The sequence below is a fragment of the Dromaius novaehollandiae genome, chromosome 2 (assembly GCF_036370855.1).
Source record: "Dromaius novaehollandiae isolate bDroNov1 chromosome 2, bDroNov1.hap1, whole genome shotgun sequence".
Lineage (NCBI taxonomy): Eukaryota > Metazoa > Chordata > Aves > Casuariiformes > Dromaiidae > Dromaius > Dromaius novaehollandiae.
Genome location: NC_088099.1, coordinates 127,435,779 through 127,462,067, shown reverse-complemented (window position 1 = coordinate 127,462,067; position 26,289 = coordinate 127,435,779). Strand labels below are relative to the sequence as shown.

General features: G+C 37.6%; 1 protein-coding gene across 1 annotated transcript in view; it reads left to right on the top strand.

Moving 5' to 3' along the window:
- The window catches only part of PI15 (peptidase inhibitor 15), a 28,091-nt gene extending 6,407 nt beyond the window's left edge, over positions 1-21,684 (top strand). The window contains exons 3-6 of the mRNA XM_026115238.2: positions 11,615-11,733; positions 12,018-12,150; positions 12,293-12,408; positions 15,501-21,684. Coding sequence (XP_025971023.1) covers positions 11,615-11,733; positions 12,018-12,150; positions 12,293-12,408; positions 15,501-15,636 — 504 coding nt within the window. The 3' untranslated portion in view covers positions 15,637-21,684. The remainder of the gene's footprint in view (positions 1-11,614; positions 11,734-12,017; positions 12,151-12,292; positions 12,409-15,500) is intronic.
- Positions 21,685-26,289: the final 4,605 nt, after the last annotated feature.

Here is a 26,289-nt window from a genome sequence, read left to right as displayed (position 1 = left end):
GTCATGTTATGTTTCTTACAAACCTTTCTAAATCTTAGAGGACATTTTGTTCCTTGAGTTGTTTGCCCTGGCTGATCTGTATGGTCCCACTGAAATCATCTATGTCTGTGAGTAAGGATTGCAGGACTAGTTCCTTCAAGATTTATGTCTAATGAGTTGGATAGGATCTCTTAATTCATATAGTTTATGAACGCCCTATTGCAGGACTTTCTTCTACATTGAATACATATGGTTTTCATCTTGTCTGCTCCTGAAAACATAGAGTGATGCTGTCTCAGTCACATCTCTTGGCAAATATTTTACCTTAGGAATAGAAATGATTTCCAAATGTCTAACCTAAATATTTCTCTTTAAAACTCAGATAATTAAACTTTATATGCACTTTTTAACTGCCTAATAGAATTTCTCTTCTTGTTTAATTTCACACACTACCCTTTACATGTTTTCTGACAGCTTTCTTGGCATTAGTTAAGATGTATGTTTGCATATAATGTTTCCTTAATTTCCATATATGTTCCTTCCAGTACTTCTGTATGTTGGGGCAAATTACAGTTACACTCCATTTACAGCTCCTTTACTAGATCAGTGAAGAGCATCCTCAAGAGTTAAAGAAAATTACGCCCATCATTTTAACTATACATGTTTAAAGACACAAGACCCATAACGCAATGGAGAATTTACTCTAGGAGGTACTGGTGGCCTACATGCCCATTGAATTGTAGTGTTCCCTGAAATCCTATATACATGGTGAAGGTTGAAATAAAGCAATCAGAAGATGACTGCAGGTACAAAAATCTTAATGTGCTTCTCATCATGCTTAGAGCACAAAGTAAATCTAAGTATAGCCCATCCAGTCTTCTGGGAAGAGGAATATTGAGGAGCTCAGAGTTCCCTCAGTGTAATTCACCTATCTCAATTTGCCGTAGCTTTTTGTTTGCTCTACATGGGGTATTCATAGCAAGTGAAGTGGAAACAAATGAGAAGGGGTTTAGTGATGAGATGTGTTTACTGGCTCCACTTTCTCCCTCCTAACCCTTGTGTCTATGTTTAGACAACTAAGTCACGTCCTTTCTGTCTATTGTCATAACCCACCAACCCATGTGTTTGAAGATCATAGGCTAGTGAGTTCTGGAATATTATTCCTTTCAGAAAATTACAAGAAAATAGAAAGAATTGAAGTGGTTTACATGCGTACAGTTAGGGAGTTTCCATCTGCATGACTGCATTGTGGAATGAAAGGAAACAGTTGTTTTACAGCATACTCAGCCTTTGCCCATGGCAGAGACAGAACATGGTAACTGATAGAGTAGCTGAAAGTAAGCCTGAGTAGCTGGAGTTTACATGATAGAGTTACCCAGTTCTCTTCTGCCTAACAGATGAGTTTATCCGCTTATCTATTTCCCACTGCACCACTGTCAATAATGCAATGCAGTACTAATCAGTACTTATCAGTAAGGTGCAGAATGCTGCCAATTTTTCTAACAGAATTTCAGCTACACAAGTTTAGGAGCCACCATTCAATCTGAGAAACAGATCTGGTGTTCAGCTAGGTTCAAATCAAAGTGATTATGTCAAGTACAAAAGCTGTAAGTTCAGAGTGATAGAAGACTGGTTTAAGAAATGAACAGAAGGGACCTTTCCTGGAAAGCAACCTTCGAAAAATCTGAACAACTTCCTCAGAAATGATATTGTCAGGAATGACTGTGTTAAACTTGCTTTGGTTTTAGAGTTCCTTTCCCTTGTTTTAGGCATAAGTATTTTTAAACATCCATTTTGATGGTGTTTTAAAAGAGAATATTTACATTATTTAAATTTAGTATTAGCAGAAAGCCTTCTAGGAGTTTAAGCAAACAAAAAGCAACCTAGTAAAGTCTCTGATAGAAAATCAGCCTGCCCAGAGCCCTCGGAATTAGACATTCCTTTATTATTAAATGTAGCACCTCTTGAACTTTTTGGCTAAAAACAGAGACAGGGCATTTTTCACAAGAATTGTGATCCAAAGTACACAGTACTTAGTTTCATACATGAATGGAGATGATAGTAACCCTAAACCTCTCAACTTTTCTGTTCTCTTTCCACATCTGAAAAAGAGAATAGGCTGTTCAAGTGTATGGAAATGTATATCCTAAAGACAGTAAAAGATGGAACTGCCCCAGGATAACCGCTTGCCTTTTGGACACAGACTACTGTCACCACCACAGGCACCTCCACGTGCAAATGCATCCCTAGGTACTCTGCGATGGGGTCTAAGATCTATTTTAATTCATATGAGAATGACTGTTTTTTTTTTTTTTTTTTTTTTTTTTTTTGTCTCCATCTGTACAGGCTTATCTATTAATTTGTATCAGGACAGTGCATCTTACATTGAGTCTTCTTATTCTAAGAATAAAAAATTCTTGTTCTTATTCTTTATCCTACAGAAAGAAGAAGCTGCAATGTGTTTTTGTTTGTGTCATGCTGCCATATCTTTCAGGTAGAACTACTTAGAAAATAATAAGTATTTTCTTTGAAAATTTTTAAAGGAATTAAGAACTGTTTTCATTTTAATGAAAAAGTCAGTGATTAATAATAAAAAAGTAAAGAATGTGGACTTCCTCCTAGAAAAGAAACAAAACACTACACAAGAAACAAATTTTCCATTCACATTTTGTGTTTTTGAGAAAAGGCAATTTGCACTGATCATATTTAAAATGAAAGAGGTCAGTCACCTTCATCATCAGACTGATGGCAAATTGTCAGGGTGACATGGAGCTGGACAAAGTTAGGTCCTTTTTGTTGCCACTTCTGAGATAAGCTCTTGCCAACTCAAATATGCCTTGCAGTAGGTTAGGAAAGCACTGAATACTTTAAGATATGTAGCTCTGATATTTAACTTTTCCAAAAGATAAACAAATAATAACATATCAGGGAAGCTTATTGTTATTAAATTTGACAGCCTACCAATTTTCTTTGTTTCTTATTGTTTATAAGCTTGGTGCCAAAGATGAGAAGAAATGCAGACAATCCTTGGAAGAAACAAATTGACTATTAACAGTGGTCATGCTTCACATGGTAGGAGTTTGAATTTGGACAAAATAGATGCCCAGAAATATAAGCTTTTATATGAAATGTAGACTAGAAAGTGACTTGAGTTTTCATAAAAAAAGAATTTTTGGCAATGAGATTTTTTGGACATCTATCTGGTGATGCCCAGAGTATAAAACAGATCTTCTAATATTGAGTGCTTCAGAAGTGTGGATCAGATGTTTGGAGGTTTGGATAGATGAGAGTAAATTGACTGTTAAACATTGCACAATTTTACTTTGAATTGCAGCATAGTATTGGACAAGCAGTTTGATATATTAAACCCATATTTATTTACAAAAGAATACAGTACGGAACAACAATTCCCATTATGATTGTTTTTTCTGGAGGATAGACTTTGGGAATTTGCTGTGTGAACTTTCTAATTAGTACCTAATGCATTAGGGAAAGGATTTACATATGCAGTGGGCATTAATCACAGTATGCACAGTAAGATTTCTAACAGGTGGCAGTTGAGAGCAAAAAAAATTCTTATTCTTAGAGAGAGAGAGATGGCCTAGAATCCAGATGATCTCACAGCCCAAATAAATACATAAAGTTTGCCAAATCTGTCTATAAATTCCAATGAGATCATATGTTTTCATCACACAGTATGTATTGAAAAAAAGTGAAAGCAAAGAGATGGGGCTCTTTCAGTCACTCTGCTGAAAAAGCATGCAGGAAGAAGGTCTGGTGGTTGTTTTATTAAACTTTGTGCCAGATTTGGAGTGGGGGGAGTGGGGGTATCCTACTGAAAATCACTGAGCATTAAAAACCTATGGGTTCCACTATACAAAAGACCAGGAGAGAAGCTGTGCAGGGGACTTCGGCCTACCCTGCATATTGCTGTGGGATTTCAGAGAAAAGGCTACCGCATGTGCAAACAATAAGGCTGGTGCAAGGCTGCACGCTGAATGACCCTGAAGGACAAGACCTGCCTATTGGGGGAGTAGCAGCCTACATCTGCTAATCCACTCTGGGACTTGCACTAGCAGCTGTGGAGTCCAGCTGCACAGATGGGCTGGACACTTAGGATTTCAAACCCCAGCATCCCAAAGTTTTTCTCACAGGAAGAAATTGCTTGACTCCAGGCTTTTTTCTTCCCTACTTTTTTGTGTTTTGGAAATAAGTGCTTCTGATCTCCAGTAGGACAAACAAGCAAAAGCACAGGGCTAATGGAGAATAAAATCAGAAAGCTGAGGTAAAAAGGCTGAATTTTCGACTGATCACTGCTAAAAGTAGGTCCTGCTGGCCATCTTTCTGAGGGCCATAGGAACCATTATGATTTTGTTTATGCTGTTGGTAAAAAATAACAATCTAAAGACACTAATATGAGACCACAGTAAGCATATTAGTGACAAATAAGACCACAAAACTGAAAAAGAAATTGGCATTTTCTATTTTTACTGTTGCAAAATACCACTTATTGCCATGCAACTGTATTCAAGCTGCATATCCCAACATTTCATCTGCAATCTCATCATGCAATTATAGTCATGTAAATCAGCTTTTGAAGAACAGAGTGGTTGATACAGCTTTCTTCAGCTGTTCACTCTCAGTTTGTGTTAAAACCTGCACTGGATGCCTGACAGTCCAGCTGGACTGTTGTTGGCAGCCAGCTGTGGGACTAGTTACGTCACGGCTCTCTTGGCATCTTGGGCAGCAGCAGGCATGTGTGACAGCCCACACCTGATGGACACTCTGGGGTATTCTTAGGAGGATCCTGAGTGACTGGGAGGTACATATTTTGCTCTCTGGTTTATGCAGCACTTGAACTACTGGATTTGTCACTGAGAAATATGTAGCACCTTATCCTGCCTGATACCTCGTATTTTTAAAAAGCCCACAGTGTTTTAGGCTAAACTACTGAGGACTGCTGCTAGTATTTAATGTTCAGAGCAATGCTCTTCTGGGGTTCTCTTGTACCCTTGTGCATGTGAGGGGAGCTTCATTGCTACCGGCAATAAAACTGAGCCAGGAAAGATTAAGGGTTATGATAGCAAAAGAAGAATGGAAGCACACGTCTGTATTGCTTGAATGTTTTAAAATGATCATTAGCATCATGTTCTCATCTACCCTAAACCCATTAGGCTCCCAGTTTAAAAGCACATCTTTATGAGTTCCCCAGTTAGCCCATCTCATCTAGGTATAGAATCTGTTTGCAACCTCAGGGAAATAGAGTTCCTATTTTTCATGTTTTTAAAGTTTTCTTCATGACAATGAGAGCTGTAAACTTAAATACTTCTAAAAATCTTCTCATTTATGCATAGATATCCTTATAGAATGAGAAGCGTATTAATACAGTGTATCACTAAGTCTTCTGCTTAGTTTCTCTGTAGACCACAAGTTCTTGCTGCCTGTTGCCATTAATAACTTTTTCAGAATCTTTGCAGACAAGAAGAGAGCTCTTTGCTTTGCTAATGACTTTTTGCTCTCATACAACAAGGCATGTGCAAAAATATCAGAATACTAAGTCAGATCAAGAATTTTTCCCTCATATTTTCTTTGTCTGTGGTAATTTGTGTTCTGAACTGCAGGGAAGCTATCTGCTTGCCCCATAAGGAAAACAGAATTACTTTTGGCTTTGAAAATCAGGAAATTAGGAAAAATCTAAATGAAAAAAATTTCAGTTTTCTCATAAAAAGTCTTCTTTTGATAGATAATCTTCCCCTCAGAATAATGTTTTTTTCTTTTTTAAACACTATACAATGAAGAACCTGACTGCCAAAGGGTAGGCTGATATTTTTTTCTCATTCCCCAAATTTGCCATGTATAATGGATCTTGAGTCTGACTTCTTCCAAATTCTGAAATTTAAGAACAACTTTGACACGAATGGAATTTCAGATGACAGTGTCAGTTCTTCTTTCTCAGTTGTGGCATCTCTAATGGGGGCAATTTAAAAGTAGGTTTAAATCTACCTTTTTATCTCTAAAGATGTTACTAGTTTCATGTGTGTTTTACTTGAGATGTGTTGCACTGCTTGAAATGAGTCCTTTGTTGTCTGCCCATGAAAAAGGTGAAATAAACATTTTAACTGCATGTACTTTATTTTTACCTTTGGAGTAGTAAGTCATTAGTCTCCTCCCCCCCCCCCCCCCCAAATCAGAACAATTGTAACATTGTTCCGAAGGGAAATATATACAGTAAAGTGTTGACAGATGTTGCTGATGAGTTTGGAAGAAGCCAGCAGCTGTTTTCCAAGAAAAAAAAAAACAGAGCATGTAATATGAAACTGGACTACAAGGACTCTAGCGTGTTGTACAAGGAAACTAAGAGGTGCTCCACTATAGGTAGTCACACTGAAGATCTGTAGTGAATACAAGACCTTCCTGAATTAATAAAGGTACAGAACCAAAATGGCACACAGTCCCTTCATGCCATCAAAATCCTGAGGCCTGATGTTTGAGTTAACACCAGCACCATGCTTCAGACTGTTGTCTGTCAGACTGTTGACTGTCTCAGACTAGGAGTGTTGCTTTTAGTACCTGCTCTGTTTTAGTTAGTATCGTTTAACTGTGACTTCATAATCCATCATTCACAGACGTCTCCACAAAGTTTTCATGTTCAAGCAGTGTTATTAAATGTTGCAGTAATGCATTTAAAACTATGAATATGACATATTCTACTTTTCAAGAAAAATTGAAATAATCAACAAAGCTTGATGTTTAATCTTGAAAAATTACCAGGGGGTAAAGGTACCTGGAGTAGCAATATGTTTGCAGCAATTCATCCATCCTTTAGAAAGTTTACGGTAAGAACATGTGAATCAGATTAAGAGACCTCCATCAAATTTATTTCAAGTATATTTGCTTAATGTGTTTTGCTTACAGATAAAGTAGTGCAGTTGCTATTTGAGGTACCTTGGTGCTTTCAGCTTTAGTTCCCATTCTGCAGCAGGATCTGTCCCCAAAGACTTGTGTTGAGCAGGGTGGCAAGAGAAAGGCACTCCGTTTAAATGATTGATATTAGAAGTACGATTCTGACCGTAATGAAAATGAGTGGAAGGACCTTGTTTCTAAATTCGGATTCTATTTTAATGATTATGTAGAGCACTTCTCGAATTAAGGTGCAGCTATCAATATAGGAAGAGAATAACCAAATATCATGTAGCAAATGCTCTGGAAAGGTCTTTGTAGAATTGTAGCTGATTATTTTTTTCTTTTTCATCATCAGAATGTTGCTTCAACTTCCTTTTAGTACCTAACACCATAGTTATTAGGACCTTGTAGTATTAAAAGCTGTTTCAACAAAGAACAAAAGGCAGCTCCATCCCCTTTACATATAAATTATCTAAGAATAACTGAGAGACAGGAAATGGCTATAGACAGTCAGGAGGCACAAAGGGACTATGACACAACATTAAAAGGCAAACACTTGGTGGGCTTCAAGAAATTTCATTCAACATTAAAGAGATTTCTTTTTACACTCCCATTTTTATAATACTTCATAGAAAACACAGACTTTATTTCCCTATTTGCTTAGAGAGTGGGGGAAAAAAAAACCTTGAGTAAAATTCTGGCCTTACTGGCAAAACTCCTGCTGACTTTATTAAGGCTAAGATTTTATTCCTGACACTCAACCAGCATGTGCTATGTGAGTGCACAGAACACCCCAGAGCCAGATGATAAAGCCTGCGCTCTCTGATGTTGAAACTCCCCATATGGAAACACTGGCCTTTATCGATACCTGTTCCCTGTTTTCAGTCCACTTGACCAAGCTCACGTCTGAAGTGTAGTTTAGCAGAGAACAGTGCAGACACTACAGTCAGACAGCTTTCTAGGAAAATACTTTTTGACTGAGGAAACAAAAATAAATTGGCCCAAGGATGTGCACTCCAAGTCGCCAGTGGAACTGTGGTGAGATATGCTTTAACTCTATCACAGCTCAGCTAGACTTGGGTGAGGGGTGGGGAGGATTTCCACTGTGGACAAATCAGGAGTCTAGAGAGTTCGGGGGGCTCCTTACTTTGAGTGGAATGAAGGTGACGGCTTCCCCAAACACTGGTGACCTAGCAAACAGATATGTTTTCCCCAGGGAGAGAATGAGCACTGTTTGGCAACTGGGAGTTTGCATGATTAATGCATGAGGATGAGTCATTTCCTCAGATCTTGATCCACTGTGTATGCAAATGGTTTTCCTTCTTCCCTTTTGCAGTTTTCTTGTGAGGCAGCTTTCTTTAACATGCTTAATAGAAAGGCTGGATTGGCCATCATTATATAGTTCATTATTTTATCACTTTTTTTCTTTTTTTTTCCTCCCTTGCTAATTACCTAGAGCCTTTTAATATCTCCTCATACAGAAACTGCCCCTCGGGCTTTCAAGTTATTTCAGTTTCTTGCTTTAAAATTTTTTTCTATTTCTTTATATCCTATTACTTTATGCACAACAATGAAGTCTGAAATCTCCCTGCCGTCTTCTCCAATGTGCCCAACACAGTAGACTGAACTGAGATAAAAAGTAAATACAAGTGTGGGCCCATGGTCAGTCTTCTTTTGAAAGGGTTGAACTAGTGGTACAATTTCTTATGACTGAAAAGATTTTATGTCATTATGAGATAATCATTTTTCTGCTTTGGCCTATATTAATTACTTGCCTTTTCTTGTGGAGATAATCTAGTGCTTATCCTGGAGGGAGTGAGACCATCACTTTTCTACCAGAAAGAAACGTAGGGAACATCCTAGTGAAGCACTTCATCTTCTCCTTAGCAATACAAATGATTTACATAGCTGCAGGGGACTCTATACAAGGATGTTTCACCAGCCTGCAGATGGAGGAGTGGAAGGAATGAAAAGAAGTTGCAGATGCCCCCCTCTATGTCTTTTATTTCTTATTCAGTGATTTCTCTCTCTCTCTCTCTCTCTCTCTCTGTTTGCCAAAAACTTCGTATGTCCAGAGAGTGGCCAAGAGTGAACATATAATGGAAAACAGGGTGTACCATGTATCACAGTAATGCTTTCCTGCATTATCCACAAATTTTTAACTGAGTTTGAAACAGCCTCCTGAGGCTTTCACAAGCATTTGCTACAGATGATGCCTGAGAACCAGAAAAAGAACTTGAAGAGAAATGAAAGTGGATGAGCAATTGTCTTACTGTCCAAGGCAGGGGGAGTGCCTAGTTTACAGATAGCATTAATGGTGGAAACCTAATCCAATCTTCACAGTTATTTTAATCACCTAACATACTATTTTAAAAAGCAGGTTAGCATGTGAAAATATGCTGGGTCAAAATCAGGAGCTCGATGCTATTTGTACAAATACAGTACACATTCAGATTATTGTGGGACTGCAGCCAGGTCACTTGGGAGCAAGCACGCAAACCTCATGTTCAGCCTCCTGGCAGAAAGCATTCATGCCAGAAGCATGATTAATCCCAGCAAAGAAGGGTGTTTATGGGGTGTCACAGTACTGGCTGAACTGCCCCTTATGTATGCACACCAGCCAGCTGTGTTTGGACCCACATGTTGAATTCATGTACTTTTAAGTTCCCTTGGGTCTGGGCAGGCTCCAAACGCAGTCAGTTTGTGGCTCTAGCCTCTCAGGAACACTTCCCAGGACCACTTCTACATTTGTACCTACTGTTGTCCCCTCCCTAAGGCAAAAAGCCCTCTTTTGGGAACCACTGAAATATCACAGAGTTTGTAAAGAGTTATTTGGATGTTGGTCATGTTCTGCTAATTGGCTAAACAGCAGAGATACAAATCAGAACAAATGTCTATATACTATTCTCTTCCTCTTGGACCTTGGAGCATTTTCTGGATTTTGGACAGTGTCTTAACAGTTCCAGGGTGCTTCTTTTGCATCCTAGTAGTCTTTCCAGTCTTCTCGTTCTAAGTTATAGTCTTACCTCTAACTCCTACAGGAAACTCCCTTCAGTTTTTAGAGCCAAAGTCAAAAAATTCCCTGGCTCAAGGACAATATTCCCTCTTAGTATGCTTCTTCCTAACATTTCTCTCTTTTGTGCTGTTACTGGTGATTTGCTTTTACTTCACTCTGGGACCTGTTCTGAGCAGGTGTAAAGTAAGTCTGTTCTGCTTTAAGCACCATCCATCATATTTTTCCTAAGGTGACTCTACTTGAATGGAAGATCATTCGTGTTAATGATTGGTCATGGTCTCTGTTGTATTTCTTCAGTTTTAATCTAGGATCTACCTCATCTGCTCCATATTAGCAAAAGCCTGATTCAATGATACAGCAAGTTCATAAAGTTTATTAAATTCCATACTTTTCACTTAGAGAAATTTCTCAAACAACCGTAGAGAGTCAGGGACACGAATTACTGTCCTGTTCTGTGGTCAGTCCAGATCTGTGGTCAGCCCTTTCTTCAGGTGTGGAAACTTAAAACTATGAATTCAGTGTTTTAGAAACCTGTACTAGCTCATAGTGCAGAAAATATTTGTGTTGTGAGCCATGTTATCCTTTGATAAGTTTATTTCTGACTTTGCCTCTTATTTCATACCTCACAGAGCATACTCTTTATTTAGTAGCCACTCAAGATTTATGAGCTTGCCTTTGCATTTAAAAAGATGCTATGGGCTGGGTAAGCAATTTTACTACATTCTGTTTCTGTCTTTCTAATTACAATTCACCAAAACACTCCACTTGGGGTATTCAAAATGCACATCTAATTCCAGGATCTGGAGTCTACTTGGACATCACTTAAACACTAAGATATATTAGGATTTATGCAGGATTGTAATATAACAGCAAAATATTCCTTACCTAAAGCTCTGGGATTGCAGTAGGTTCTATTGCTGATATCTTTATTATTGCTGAGACAACCCTATTTGCTGTGGAGAAAACAGTGGAGTTACTAACCAAGCATGCAAATGAGCAGGAATCATATTAAAAAAGAAAAGCTGTTTAAGGTCACTTGTCATGTTCCTACCATTAGGGAATGACTTAGGGAGTAGAAATGGTTAAAAGCCTCCTTACAGAGCTGTTTCCCTTTTATTCCAATCAGGGACCAGTGTCAGCTCCCATGCAAAATAAAGTGATGAGACTTATACTGCACCTGGAAACTACAGTATTCATAGTTTTTGCCTTGTGGAACCCCTTTTCTTGACCTTGCGGCCTCAAATATGAAAAGCTGCCAAGTGTTCTCTCTAGCTGTAGATACTCCTGAGATCCCATTTCAAATATGTTGGGGTTTTGTGGAGTATGTAATACCTCTGCGGAATTATTCCACCCTGTGTGTGTCTTTTTCACTTTAGCCTTCCATCTGAGTCCCATCCAGTGTTTTGCTCCTCTCCACATATGGATCTCATCAACACAGAGGGAAAATGGTAGGAGAACGGAGGGCCTTTCCAGCCAACAATAAAGAGATCTGAATACTTAAGTTCTTCTGATGGTGTAGCTGATTTAGGACAGATCCTGTTAGGTCCTGTACATGCTGGTCCAGGATTTTGGGAAGTCAAGAGGCCTCTTTCTAGGTTACAAATCTGTCGTGCTATGTTAGTGTACAGGACTTAAAATATCTGTTTCTTATATTCTTGCACTGTCCTGTGTGTTTGTTTTGTCTGTACTACTGCTAAGGATTTTTTATTTTGTCAGGTTTGGGATGAAACTCTTGCCAAGTCTGCAGAGGCTTGGGCTGCTACATGCATTTGGGACCATGGACCTTCCTACTTACTGAGATTCTTGGGCCAAAACCTCTCTGTAAGAACTGGCAGGTAGGCAGATATCTTACAAAACAGTTATTTTATCAATCTTTGAGGTCCAAATCTTAGGCCGATGCAAACTTCTTCCATTAGTCTAGGAATAATTGATATGCATCTGTAATTTAAAAGATTTTCATTTGACTTAAGAGTATTATTGCAGAATATTATGGCCCCTAGTGATGTCTGGAGAAATGTATTTTTAGATGACTTGGGCCATAGGGATTAGCAGCAGAAAGTTCCAAAATTTCTAGATCTGAAAAGGCATATTTTTCTTTCTATCTTTTAAACAAACCTAGGTATCGATCCATTCTCCAGCTGGTAAAGCCATGGTACGATGAAGTGAAGGATTATGCTTTCCCTTATCCTCAGGACTGCAACCCCAGGTGCCCCTTGCGATGCTACGGACCCATGTGCACACATTACACACAGGTTATAAAAATTCCATTCTATTCAAAATCTACTATCCAAAGCTGGACTTTTCTGTGATGTATTTATAGCTTTCTTTCATATAAATGTATATATATATATTTCTTTTCAATTTGGACTTCACCAATAACGAATATTTATTCAGATGGTTTGGGCCACTTCCAATCGTATAGGCTGCGCAATCCACACATGCCACAATATGAACGTCTGGGGATCTGTTTGGCGACAAGCTGTTTACTTGGTATGCAACTATGCCCCAAAGTGAGTTGCTCTCTTTTAATATTGTTTATTTTTATATTTCATGCATGTGTGGGTCCTCTCATAGGACTGCTTACTCCATTTTCTGCTGCTTGACCTATATTTGCGCTTTTTTCTGTGGGCTGCTCATTCATCCTAACATTACATCTAACAAATACACACCTTTAGTATACAAGGAAGAAAAAGAAATAACTTGAGGTGTATGGAACAAAAACACGTTTTCTTTTATCGTTATTATTATTTTTACTGCAATTCTCATCCTTTGTGCTGAACTCCACTTTACTTTCAATTCCTCATTTCCTTACTCTGGATAGATACTTATGGTGAGATAGACTTCCTCAAGTACATGATCATTTTGCAGATCAGGCCTTAGGGGACGTCTTTACTGTGCATCTTGATTCTCTGTGAACTGGCACTGTTGCCCACAGGATACCTTTCTTTATGACCATACTGCATAAGGGCAGCCCTAGCATAGACTTCCTATAAAGTCCATCTATCTAAGCTCAGTGTCTGCAAATCTTATCTCATCTTGCAGTATTAGAGTCCTTCAAAGCATATGTCATAGATACACATTGATGGCTCTATTTCATTTAGCCATGCAGAGATCTGTGTTAAATTGAACTGAAGAACTGAATTTTCTCCAAGTGTTTCCTGGACATCATCTCAAGCTGACATACGGCTGCAGAATGAATCAGTAAAGTATGGATAGAGGAGAGCTTGCTTTTGAGGTTTAGTTTGGACCAGTACTTCAAAAATAGCATGGACAGTGTAAAAAGCTGCTGGTTTCTCTGACTGTATAATACTAGGCTAAGCCATAGTCCTGTATAGGAAACTAAATATAATTAATTGAGCATGTTTTCCATAAACTCTCAGTGGCACAGGTCCATTTGTGGTAAAGAATATGCAAGAGAATGAATTTGAGTCATGTCATTATTCTAGCTGCTCCATGAGTATGAGAATTTTTAAAAGTTTTGCAGCTGAAAAATAGGATTTGATGAGAAAACTGACTTGAAAAAAACCCTTCTTTTCCTTAGGAAATCATAAAGATTTCTATGTTCTTTTCCCTTTAATATCTACTAGAAAAGAGAGGTAAGAAAAGAATGTGAGGGGTACCAGGCAGCAAAAACTCTTTCTGACTTTTAGCTTTTAGACTTCTAGCTCCACAATCCGGATAAGGTGTGAACAACGTTTATAGGAATAACCCAAATACTATTTTTTATGTATCTCCATTTGTAAAAATTATGAAAAGAATTACAAACATTGTAGGATACTTCTCTCATTGTGTTCCAAAATAGCGAAGGAATGATGTTGTGTATTAGGCATTACTGAAAATGAATGCATTACTTCTCTATCAGTTAACAAAGTACTAGTAACATTTTATATTTTCTCAGTCTAAAAATCCAGCTATGCTTCTCTGGAGTTTTAAGCTTCTTCTCTGGAAGAGATTTTGGGTAGAACTTTGATCTACAGGTAGCTGAATAGGGATTTTCACATAGATTCCTTGCACAGTCACAGAAGGATACTGAGTGGACTTTCCTGGCTTAAGGTCGTATTCCAAAGAATCAATAAAGTTGGGTTAAGTATGTAAGGTTTAGGGCTCTTGGGCACACATACAGACATGTCTTTGCCAATGAATAAAGGCTATGTCCCTCCTGGCAATCAGCATGCACGAACATCAGAATACAAGAATATTACACCCCTTGAGTTATTAAAATTGGAATTTGGCAAAGACTTGGAGGTTATATCTCCAATAATTCTAAATGATGCCATGCTGTAATGCTGTAATGCTGAAAAACATTTGTGTTTCTGAAATCTGGGGGAAAAAAAAGTTAAGGAGGATAGTTAAAAGGTTTACAAAGACCCTGTATATGGTTAACTAATACGTACTCACACACACCAGCCACATGTTGTATAGGGAATAAAGCAAAAATCAGCTTTCAGGGAACTCTTTCTGGATTTCCATATCTGTTATCAAACTAAACATATTTCCTGAGCACTCAGTCTGCTGTACCCATTTGGAAGAGAAGTAGGAATGAGCAAATTATTTGAGAGATTCCTACTTTCTTCCAAGGCACAACCCAGACCAAGGCTTTTGATCCAATGTTATTGGCTAGGAGATGGGGGATGAGAAAATGTTTCATAAATAATTGCATTACTCACTGCTATACCACGTCACATGCAAACTAGAGGAAAGTTCTCTGCTCTGTGAGACATAACATTTAAATAAAAATCTAATTTTAACTTATTTTCTGCCTGCATCATGAGTGATACATGAATCTCCAGAAGTCTGGGGTTTTATATAAGCATCTAAAAGTCTCAATGCTTTTTTCAGATGTTCCCAGATCTTTCAGAGTTACCTCATTCCATGTGAGCACTCTCCAGGCTTGAGCCCCTTTCCCCAGAGCTCTATTAGAAACTGAATAGCTCCATTTACCAGATGGGAGCCCATGTCCCTCCTCCTCCCACTACTACCTATGAGACCCCTGTAAACTCGCAAATATTATTCTTTTTAAGACAGTACTGTTGTGAATAGTTTTCATTTTCCCTTTTTCCTTAACCACGAATTCAGCCTCAGGACTTCACAAAGTGGACCCAGGCCAGTACAACCTGATAATAAGATTTCACTCGGTTGGTCTTTCCACCTTCCAATTACAAGCTTTTAAGATAACTGCCAGGACAAAAATGTTCAAGGAAAACCTTGCACCAACATTTATGCCACTAATTCCTCATGAAAGAGAGCCTGCTGGTTGATTATTATGTCCCAGACTCATAGAGTCAAAAGTCATTTGATGGTAGTAAAAGCAAGAGGATTGGGACTTATACTTTACCACAGGCCCATGAAGGATATGGAATGGACCACTGGCATGGGATGACATGGTCATTTCCATCTGTGTTTTGTTTTGTTTTGTTTTTTTAGTAGATCAATACTTGTGAGTAACCAGCTACAGAAATATAGTCACACACGTTTTCTGTAACTCAAAACATTAACTTTAATCACTCAGAACAGGCTCCATTAATGAATAGATTTTTCTCCTCAATATAAAATAGACTTTTTCTCAAATGATTAAGCATTCTTGTTCCTTTTTTATTTTCAGGGGGAACTGGATTGGAGAAGCACCGTATAAAGTAGGAGTCCCATGTTCTGCTTGCCCTCCAAGTTATGGAGGCTCTTGTACCAACAATCTTTGTTTCCCAGGAGTAACATCGAACTACTTATATTGGTTTAAATAAGTTAACATGTTTACATTTTTTTTTAAATGGCTGAATAACAAGAAGCTTGTATATTGAATTTTGCACATATTATATATAGAGAGATATTATAATAACACCCTGATGTTTTCTTTTTGTATGCTTTGTATAATTAGCTTTCAAAGTATAGTATGAATTTGTTTTTAACACTTTGGAATTTATGACTCGCATTAACCATTTTGGATTAACATTGTGTAAAGAAGAGAAAACTGATTTTCACCTTAGCAAGTGTAGCTTTCTGAAGATTAGGTTCTATTAAAAGCACATTGAGACATATTGACAATTTATATCGAAAATATGACTTCCCTTTTAAAATGGTAGGTCTAGAAAGAGAAGGGTCACTGTTTCAACACTGTGCTTTAAAATGGAGTGTAACATGCAAAAGCGACAAACTGTCCTCACACTACCAATGGTTACTCCCATTTACACCGATGCTTTCATCTGCAGTGTCAGTGGGACTCTGAGAAGAGGAAAACATATGTGCAAGAGAACTGCAGGATGTTACCTACCTCATGCACAACAGTAATTAATTTATGACACTTCAAGAGTTCAGCACACGGCTGCTGCTATCATCGATAATGCCTGTGTGCAGATGGGAAGAATAGAGAGAATAAGGAACCACATTGGCCAACACGCAGTGGCTATTAACTCACATGCCTGAAGTCGTATCTGACTAGACAGCTACATCACTTCAAATATACTGGTATAATCAACACAGTCACATTTTTAGTTCCTGCTCCTACCCGCTTGTCCATCAGAACACAATCATATAGTACAAAAAGTACTTTGTAGCAGTATATTTACTTCTGTATAGGAAGGCAAAGAAATATATTGCTACAAAGCACCTTTAAGTCGATACACGACATCCACACTAAGTCTTTTACTTATGTATACCAGTATACGTGCTGTCCCACTGGCTGAAACTCAGCCAGGTGAAACCTTCAAGGATAGTTCAGACCTAAAAGTAGGTAAGAGCATTTTCCAAATAAAAGACTAGAAATTTACCAGGCTTAATTAAAACTGAATGCAGGCTTGTGACAAAAATTCCAAATTTCTAAAGGAATTGCCAGGGTCCTTTAAAATATATTGTGCTATTTCCCCCAAATGTTTGTATGAATTTATAAAAAGCAAATCTATTTATTCACACTCTTCCTGCCAAAAACTGAATGTCTTATGGGTGCTTACTAGAACATTTATAAAGAGGGCCTACACTTTAAGCCAGAACATTGTAAAGGTAGTTTTTTTGAAAAGCAGATCGTAAAAAAGAGGAAATCCAACATCTGCCACAACTACTATGTACAACTGTCATTGAAATAGCCTCGAGTTTTGGCTTTATATTATTTGGCAGAAAGTACTCCACATTAAATATACATGTTTACTCTGCTTGCACTGCTAAGTTTAGACCTCTGAAATTCGTGAACTTTGAAAAGCAATGTCAGCTAGAACAAACACAACAGTAGAGCGTAGTTTCACGAGTACTACACATGTATGTTTCTTAAAGTCACTAATTCAGTGCTTAAGAGGGTGTTTAAGACAGTCTGTCACCAGAATATGAAGTATCATATTGATGATTTAAAAAAAAAGTAGGAATTTTTCATATATTTTTCTTCCTTTTTTTCCAACGAGATAACCTTCATGGATGGAAAGGGCTCTACAACGTACGTATAAAGAAATGTCACAGCCCATCTTCATTTATCCATAATCTGATCACTGATCACTGAGAACGTCAGCAGTTCATCTGTAGCTCTTCCGGTTAGTGACACTCCCGTATCTGACAGGACAATAAATAAAGAAGTACATTGTCTTAAAATGTGTCCATGCTCCAGAAGAACAACACTTGTGATATTCTGCTAACTTTTATCCTGACAATTACAATATAGAATTCTTTCCTTATAGTTTGAAAGGGGCCAGTGCTCGGACAGTGCTCACTCAGTGAAGTTCTTTGGCTGAGTAAAATCCGGTCCTGTTTTGGGAGTGAAACACAACCTCTTTGCATCATTTATGTACACATTTAAAGAGTTATGTGAGACAAAACTGCCAAGTGGGTCACCAGCCCTCAGCCAGAGCAGTTTTGGACAAAGATGCATGGGACAGATGCATTTTTGTTCTGCATAACAGGTCTTTTTTAGAGGCAAAGACATCACGGTTAGAACAGTGCACCTTTACACTGCCTTGTATTTACAGTATTTTCTTTTTTTTTTTTTAAATACAACATAGGAACTAGAGCATAAATAAAAGTTCAAGTTAAGCTGTAGAACCTACAACAGTAGGTCCAATATATAACTATGCACTTTGGAACTTGCAACTTGTGTGTTGTATGGTACACTTTCCAAACAGGACTAGACATTGTAAATTAATTTATAATTCTGTAATTCAGCTGAAATTATTATAACGGGTATATATGTTATTGTATCTGTTACTTTTTAAGTTTCTACAAATACCTTGATTTTGTGGAATACTTTGTTTTCTGTGGGTATAGGAAACTTAGCTTTTAACAAACAGGTATGCAGATTTTTCATGACATCCCATAATGGTGCTAGGGATTATCTATTGTAATCACACTGTAGTTGACAGCAGTAAAAATAATCTGGGTATAAACTATTTCATAAGAGCAGCTCCTGATAGAACCAGCCACAAGCACTCAAGCATGCAGCTGAATATTTTTCATTTAACAGAGAAGATTACAGCTGATCAAACGTTTGATTACCACATGAAATTTGCCCTTCCACTTTTTTAATAAGTAATTTACTGTAGGCCTTTCTGTATTCTCTGTTTGAATCCCTTTAATTTCTATGATCATTTTTTCTTGGGTTGGATAATGACAACGCCAGCAAACGTCTACTTTGATTGCCAGTGTCAGTGCTGCTTGATCGGTTATGTGACACAAAGCACTGCAACAACAAAAGTACGGAAATGTGCTGAAGACTTCATATGTCTTTTGCATCATTTGTACCCTGATACACACTGAGGCAAATTCTTGGTGAGCTTAAGGTTATAAGGAGGCAATTTGCCCCTGGTTGCATTGAAGATTTGAACCAATTCCTTCTAAGCAGAGGAGCATGCCTTTAAAGATAGCCTGAGCATTGGAGAAATTAGCTCAGACTTTCATTCCGCTCTAAATATAAAACTATAAAAGTTTACATGTGCTAAAATAAGGTTAAAATATTTGTGGTCAAAGTATTATGAGAGGTACAAGAGTAAAAAGGAAGTAATTGATATCATTAATCATTGAGTGCAGCTGTTTATACCGTAATAACTGCTTGTGATTTTTTGGCTCATTTAAACTTCTAAGATGATGGGTAGCAATTGATGCCTTTTGGTGCTAACCTATATGTTCTGGTGCTGAAGTTATACATTATTTTTGTGAAAGACGAGGTTTACTTCTGATATTACCATATACACTCCAGTGTTTGTGAGATTTTTTTCTATTTAAGCATATAATTTACCACTAAGTCAGATTGGCTTGCAAAGTCCTTTTTTATAGTTGTTTCAGGCTCTAATGAGAGTTTTACATGCATCAGAAGGGAAAATGTATTCCTATTCAAAACCAAAACAAACAGGAACCTCCCCTCATCACAGCAGCCTGTGGAAAAAAATTAAGGGCAAAGTAAGACCTCTGACAGTAATGATTTCAGACTGATGTTAAGCAGATTTTAGTGATCCCAAATTCTCTCTCTGGGGTAATAAATGACTTCAGAAAACCTGAGCTTGACCTTGCACACTTGGGAAGCTGTATGTTCCCTTTCTCTGAGATCAGTTTGTTCCTCTCTGAAATTAAGATGAGCTTGATCAGGCCTCACTGAAAACTATTACGGGTTTGATGTATCTTTTGTAGGAGTGAGAAAGCTGGATTCCCCAGACAGCAAAATTAGTCTCTGCATGCTATGTCCTACCAACACTGGGAAATACTGTAGGAATCTGAAAGAGGAAAGCTCCCACAGCAAAAGTATTCTGTATCACAGCTAGGACCTAATGAGAGGAGGAATGTGTGTGTGTGTACGTGTGTGTACATGTGTGTACATGTGTGTACGTATATATGTGTGTGTGTGTATTCTTCAAGGATGAGGCTGCAAGCATGGATGCCCTCTTGTGGTTGAGAGTGCTAATATATTTAGGTTTGATTTCCTATAAATCCAAAAGGTTTTAGAATTTTTTTAAAAACAAACACATAGTTAACTTTCTGTTTATTTTCTGTAAAGTTATTGGCATTGCTTTAAAGATATGTGAACTAGTCTTTCCCATTTCGTTGAGATATGAGGCCTTTCACATACCTCCTCCATTTCTCAGTTTTATGTACAGAACTCAATAACAATTGCATTTGCTGTTGTTGTTACCTAACATATGCAGTTTCTGGAGTATGAGGTAAAACAGCTAGTACGATGTCAGAAGAATTTTTAGGGGGTGTAAATTAGATACAGTTCTTAAAAAGCAGGGGATAGGAAGCCTAATTACTCAGATACTAAATTCTAATGATGCCTAATAAAATATATTTTTATAAAGACCAAATAAGGGTTGAAATTTGCTTATGACAGCTAAGTTTTCAAGACAAAACTGTTGCTTTCCTCTTTTAAAATGAAATGATCTCATAGAATCTGAGCACATGGCATTTTTATGGTGTTTTTTTAAAATTGTGCATAATAAAAAATTCTTATGCTCTGGTCATTAGCTCATAATTGGTCTGATTATCTTAAAGTATATAAACCTTCACATTTGGGTTCATAAGGGGAACATTAATTTTCTCTCAATAGCAATCTGAAATAACCACAGCCTTCTCAAATAGCTTTCTTTCAAAAGAAAATAAATTTAAAAAGCAAGAAGAAATAACAACAACAAGTTCCCATCTGGTTAATTCAAGATCAGATTTTTAATTTATCATTGCTGATCATAATTTCAAGACTTTATGCTGCTTAACTTTCAGTTACTGAATCTGTCTTAGGATACAGTTATTTTCTGCTAATGGAGAGCTTTTGCTCACATCATGAGCATTTTTAAATTCACACGAGTTAATGGAACAGGCATATGGAACTGTTGATAACAACCCACACTCTGCTGAGCTCCACTTTGTGAAGTATTGCAGAGAAAAACAGACTGAAATGGTTGCAATTCAATATTATCTTCTTGTCTTCTGCCAAAAAACAAAATTCAAAGTGAAAAAGATTTTATAATTCCTTCAGCTTTTGGCACCTTATCATCTGGCAATCAGGTGGCAAATTCTGTAAAAATCCCTCTTACTGTCAATCCATATAAATTATGTGTTGGGTGTTTTTTGGCTGGCAGTAGAAGAGAGGGAATGTCCCTCAGGTTATATCTTTAGTTCATAACTGTCAGTTGTTCAAATCACTGGGCTGTACATCATGCTGCAAACTCACTAGATCTTCAATACATCATCATAGAAGTCAGGAAGTATCTTAGAAACAATATTTAGAGTAATAAACTTGTTCCTTGAGAGTGAATGGTAATATTGGATTCTAATAACTCTGAGGAGTTAAACATCTTTGCTTCAAGTAGGGTGCTCTAATGTAATTGAAAAGGTGCTTAAAGGCAGGCTTCACTTAAGAAGCAAACCATTTACAGCTGCTTTTCTATTTTCATATGCAATAAGGAAATAGGATTTTTCTGAGGATTGAAAAATGTTAAGGATTGGAAAATGATGACATTTCAACTCTTTCTATCTGAACCCAAGCCAAAGCAATGTTAAGTATTTATGCAATGAAATGTCCCTTTCCCCCTTTCATTATTTTCATGATTTCTTGCATATACTTTTTTGATAATTGTGTGGGCGGGGCTGTTTCTGGCTTTTCAGAGAAGAAAGTTTGTTGTGTAACACATTTCTTTCAGTGAACTTACCAATATAATATTTCTTTCATATTGTCATATGATGCTATACACGTTATACCTGAGATATAAATTTGTATCCCTGTTTCAACTTCTAATATTATGAAACTATAAAGAAATGTACATCATTTTGATCTATTTTGTAACATGTATGCATTTAAATAAATAATTAAAATGATTGGTGTTTACACTTGATGTTCCTTTGAGGCATCTTTTGTTGTTTCCTTTGTTGATTTGGTTAATTTTTTCTATATAGAAATCTATTTGTCTTAATAGAAAAAGGCAAGTTTTCAGGGACCGAGTAAAGGGCATATCTAAACCCCAATTTAAATTCAGTTTTAATATATCTAAATAACTGATTATGCTTCACAGCTGAGATCCATTATATCCTTGATATCCATCTTTTTGTATCCACGATATTGACATATGCCAGGATGGATTCTATCTTCTGGTATCAAGAGCTTGAACTCTTTGGCAGAATTAGCAGTCAAGGGATGTTTTCTTATGTGCCTCTGGCCAGGAAGACAAATTTGAAATGCAAATTCATATGTGAAAAAGTACCATTGTCTACTTGGCCAAATTCTCTTCCACTCTAATTATTGTAGTACAAAACACAGTGGTATTTACATTATGCCTAACATAAAACTGTGCACTCTTAATGAGAATTTTGGAAACCCTTTGGAGGGTCCGGAAATTGCACCTAAAAATCACTTAGAAGGAACTATGTTGTGGTCAAAAAAGGACTAATTCTTCAGCACCTAAGCGATTCTTCTTCCACTTGACTTTTGAGGTGGAAACAAGGCTGTAAAAGCTATTGCTGAAAACAAAGCACCAGAAATACATGTTCAAAGGAAAGAAGGAAGCTATATCATGAGAAAAAAAGAGAAAAGAAAGAGGAAGGGAAGGCAATATTAGAATAGTTTCTGAAAACTTTCCCCCTGGATATAGGAAAGGTCTGAAGAGATATTTAGAGATTCAGCTGGGATGATACTGTGTCACAGAAACTGGGGGATAACAGAAGGAAGAGCAGATTCTTTGGGAAAGTGATAATACATTTTCTCTAGTGTGTTCATTTTTGTTTACTGACATTGTGCATTCTTCATCATGCCTATCTGTGATGTAGAAGCGGACTGAAGTTTGAGATGAATATTATGTGTATGTGTGAATAAACACAGACCAAGCTGTTGGCCCACTTTCATTCATTGCAGTAGGGTTATATCAAATGCAAGCAGATGGCCAGCAATACTGCGTATTGTTGCTCAGCTCTGCTTAATCTGTTCCTACCACTATTTGAACTCCAGCTGAAAGAATGGTGCTTTTGTTCAGTTGCTTGCCTCTGGATGGACATGATTTGGTTTCTTGTTCTCTCTTCCTGTCTTGCTTCTCTCCCATCTTGCTCTTTGAACTGTAAATTATCTGCAGTTTTTGGAAAGATAATTCTAAGACAAATTAATCCAGTATATTTTTCTCCCTTCTCTCCCTGTTGTCCTTTTCTCTGCATCTTCCTTCCTCTTTGGATTTCAGCATACAAACTAAGTAATGATAATAAGTTATATCATGTTTAAATCATCTATAGTATATTCAGCCATCATCAGAATGATAGATATGCTTATGGCTAATAATGAAATGCAATTAAAAAAGAGGAACACTATTAACCTAAAACAAGCTTACAGATACATATATCTAGAACAGTAACTAATGAGATGGAGTTAGTTCTGAGACTGAATCTGAACTGACCACTGAACATTTCCACTGATGCCCTCCCAGCTTTCTAAGCATGGTTTTAGGGCCTCCGTACCTTAATTTTCCATCTACAGAAACCCATACATGGAGGAGCTGATATGTTTGTGACTTTCACCTGAATATGGGGCCTGAATGTGGTCAGAGTGTATGATCTTGGATGTGGGGACTTAGAATCACTTGCAGAGTCCACAGGGTGCTCTAAACTTTTATTTGGATGGGAGAATAACATCACTGTTGTCAGAAGGCAGCAAATCCACTTATTACAGTTGTATGATAATCTGTGCTGCCTTTATGTCACTGCACTGTTGTTATTGTCAGCCTGAGATCCTCTCGTGTAAGCTAGTAGATTCAGTTCTCCTTCTCTTTCTTGAGAATATGTCTATCATGCCAACATAGCATGTGTCCAGCTGGGTGACAACTTCATATATCCTCAGGTATGCCAGTGTGGCATCCCAGCCATTTACAACTTAGGAGAGAGGCAGAACGCTTCATTCTTGTGAAATCACACAGTGCCTGAAATCCTAGTCATACCAGTTTGTCGTAACTGCCTCTAAGCTGCCCCTTCGTCCTGAGCTCTAGCTCCATCAGTTTGAGCTTTTTCCCCCTTTTACCTGAGACAAGTCAGATTTATTTGATTTTTTTTTCTGTGAAATCTAGCACTGGCTTTGCTTCACTGAATTTTTTTCAAAAAAGCTTGAAGGTTTGTCTGTAAGCCCAAGACTCTCTCAGGTCTTGCTCAATTAGCAGTCAACACATCTGTTGCTGCAGCCTTAGAGTGTTGTTTTGCCGTCTTCTGTAGACATTGGCAACAGTGAGTGATGGTTAATTTAAACCAACACATGCCTTGCATAATGACAGAAGATTTTTCCACCCAGATTGCATCCAAAGCCTCCTCTGTAACTGAATGTATTGAAATTCATATTTTATCAGCAGCTTTGGTAGATGAGTCTGCAGTTTTGACTGTACGGTTGTACTAGCACACCAAACAACATAGAGGGCTGTGCTAATATCCTTGTAGGAGCTGATGTGTATTTGCATTCAGTGGTATGCTTTAAGTATCTCTAAACCTTCAATGTCCCTACATCCATGTAAGCACTGTAGAAACCCTGGGCTGCAGCTTTTGGCTGTATTCAATCTTGACACAATTTTTCCCTGCATTATTCTTCAAAGAGTTTTGTATCTCTTCCTTGCTTTCTGGATCAGATGCATCGTTAAATGCTTCAGACTTACTGTGATCTACCTATAGATCTTGCCATGTTAAATTCTCCCTAAGTCTGCTATTTTCATTACACAGTAGTGGCATTTTTCCTTTTTTTTAACTTTCCTCAAAATCCCCATGTCTTTCCACAGCTGAATGAGCTTCTTGTCATCTTCTTCACTACTCCCCAGTAGAAAATGTCATATCTGCTTATTCTGCTTAGTATGCTGTATACCACCGAAATTTTCTGCTTTCCAGTGAAAAACGTAGGTGCCAAACATAACTGAGAAGGCAGCCTGCAAAAAAGTGTCTCCCTAAGGGTGTGTTGAATGTGTACAGACATGTGGTCTGTTTTCCTATGGGCAATGCCAGAACCCTGCTGATACATCAGACATGGGAAAATATTTGGCATTAGCCATCTCCTGAAGGATTTTTCTGCTGGCAGGTATTGGAAAATATTCCTTTTTCACATATCTGATTATTTTGAGTCCGCCGATAAGCAAAACCCAGCATCTTGTTTTTCTACAATGACACTATTTCTGCAAATAGTATATCTATTCTATCCATTTTTTTATCCCCAATGTGGCCACCCAGGGCTGTGTATCAAAATGTCATACAACATAGCTCTGAGGGCTGAGGGGAAGGGATGCTCCAAAAGCGACCACAGGCAGATATCTTTGGCAGTCCCAAGGTACCTTTATTCCCTTGCTGAAGAAAGCTCCTGGGCTTTGCAGCTGGACCGCATGACGGTGTAGCAACGTTTACATCTCCAGGCTCTATCTCACTTCATCCCACAGCCATGTCTGCGAAACCATCACACAAATACAGCCTTGCTGTTTGTATCACAAAGCTCCAGCCAAAGATCTGAATTTAAATACCTTTCAGATTATACTGCAACTCAAGTGTCAGGTGGGAAACATCTTTTCTATTGCTTTCTGATTCCTAGAGCTGTGATGCTATCTAGTTCATCTGGAAAATCAGCTTATGGCGAAGGGATTTATCATGGCTACATGGACTGTGGAACAACCCGGCTGTATGATGCCCTGCAGTGGCAGGTACTCCACCTGAAAAGCAGTTCCTCAACTGTTTTGGCTCTTTTCTCTCCAAAGAATGAATTTCCTTCATAAGACCAACAGCTTGACATGCTTTTAATCCCCAAATATGTGCTTTTTATCTCAGGTCAACTACAGTTTCTATCATTTCCATTATTTATTCACCCAGGCATTTAATTCATCTATTATTTTGTAGGAATCATCCTGAATTATATCCATGTACCTTGTTATATCCATAGCTTCTTTTGCAAAGTTTTGAGTATTTCAGGTGAAAATAAAGCTATTTTTTTGACTATCTTTTCTTTTATGAGTGCCTTTTCATGTAAAAAAAAATGAAGGTATAACTGCTGTCTGCAACATTAATATATAGAGAGATTGTCACCTTTTCTGGCTATTGACAGGTTTTTATTCTTACACACAAATTATTTTCATTTCTTTTTGTCTTAAAGCCACTCTTTTCTTCAAGTTTTTCCTAGAGGCTTATGGTGGTTCACATAGCCTTTGGCACAAATGATTCCCCTCCCTCCCAACCAGCTTATCTACTTGATTTCAGATATCATTTCTCTTTTTTTCATCTTTACAGCCTGTCACTAATGCTTGGTGGATACTGATGTCATTGAATCATCTTCATATTTGATAACTTTGCGACTGCTGCTTGCAAGAGATCAACTTTTTTTTTTTTTTTAAGTCGGTACCTTACTGGTTGTGCATAATAATAACTTCATAGAACCCCACATAGTGGTATTTTCTGTGAAACTCTACTCTTAAATACTGCTGTTTAGCTATATATACTGCTATATAAACATA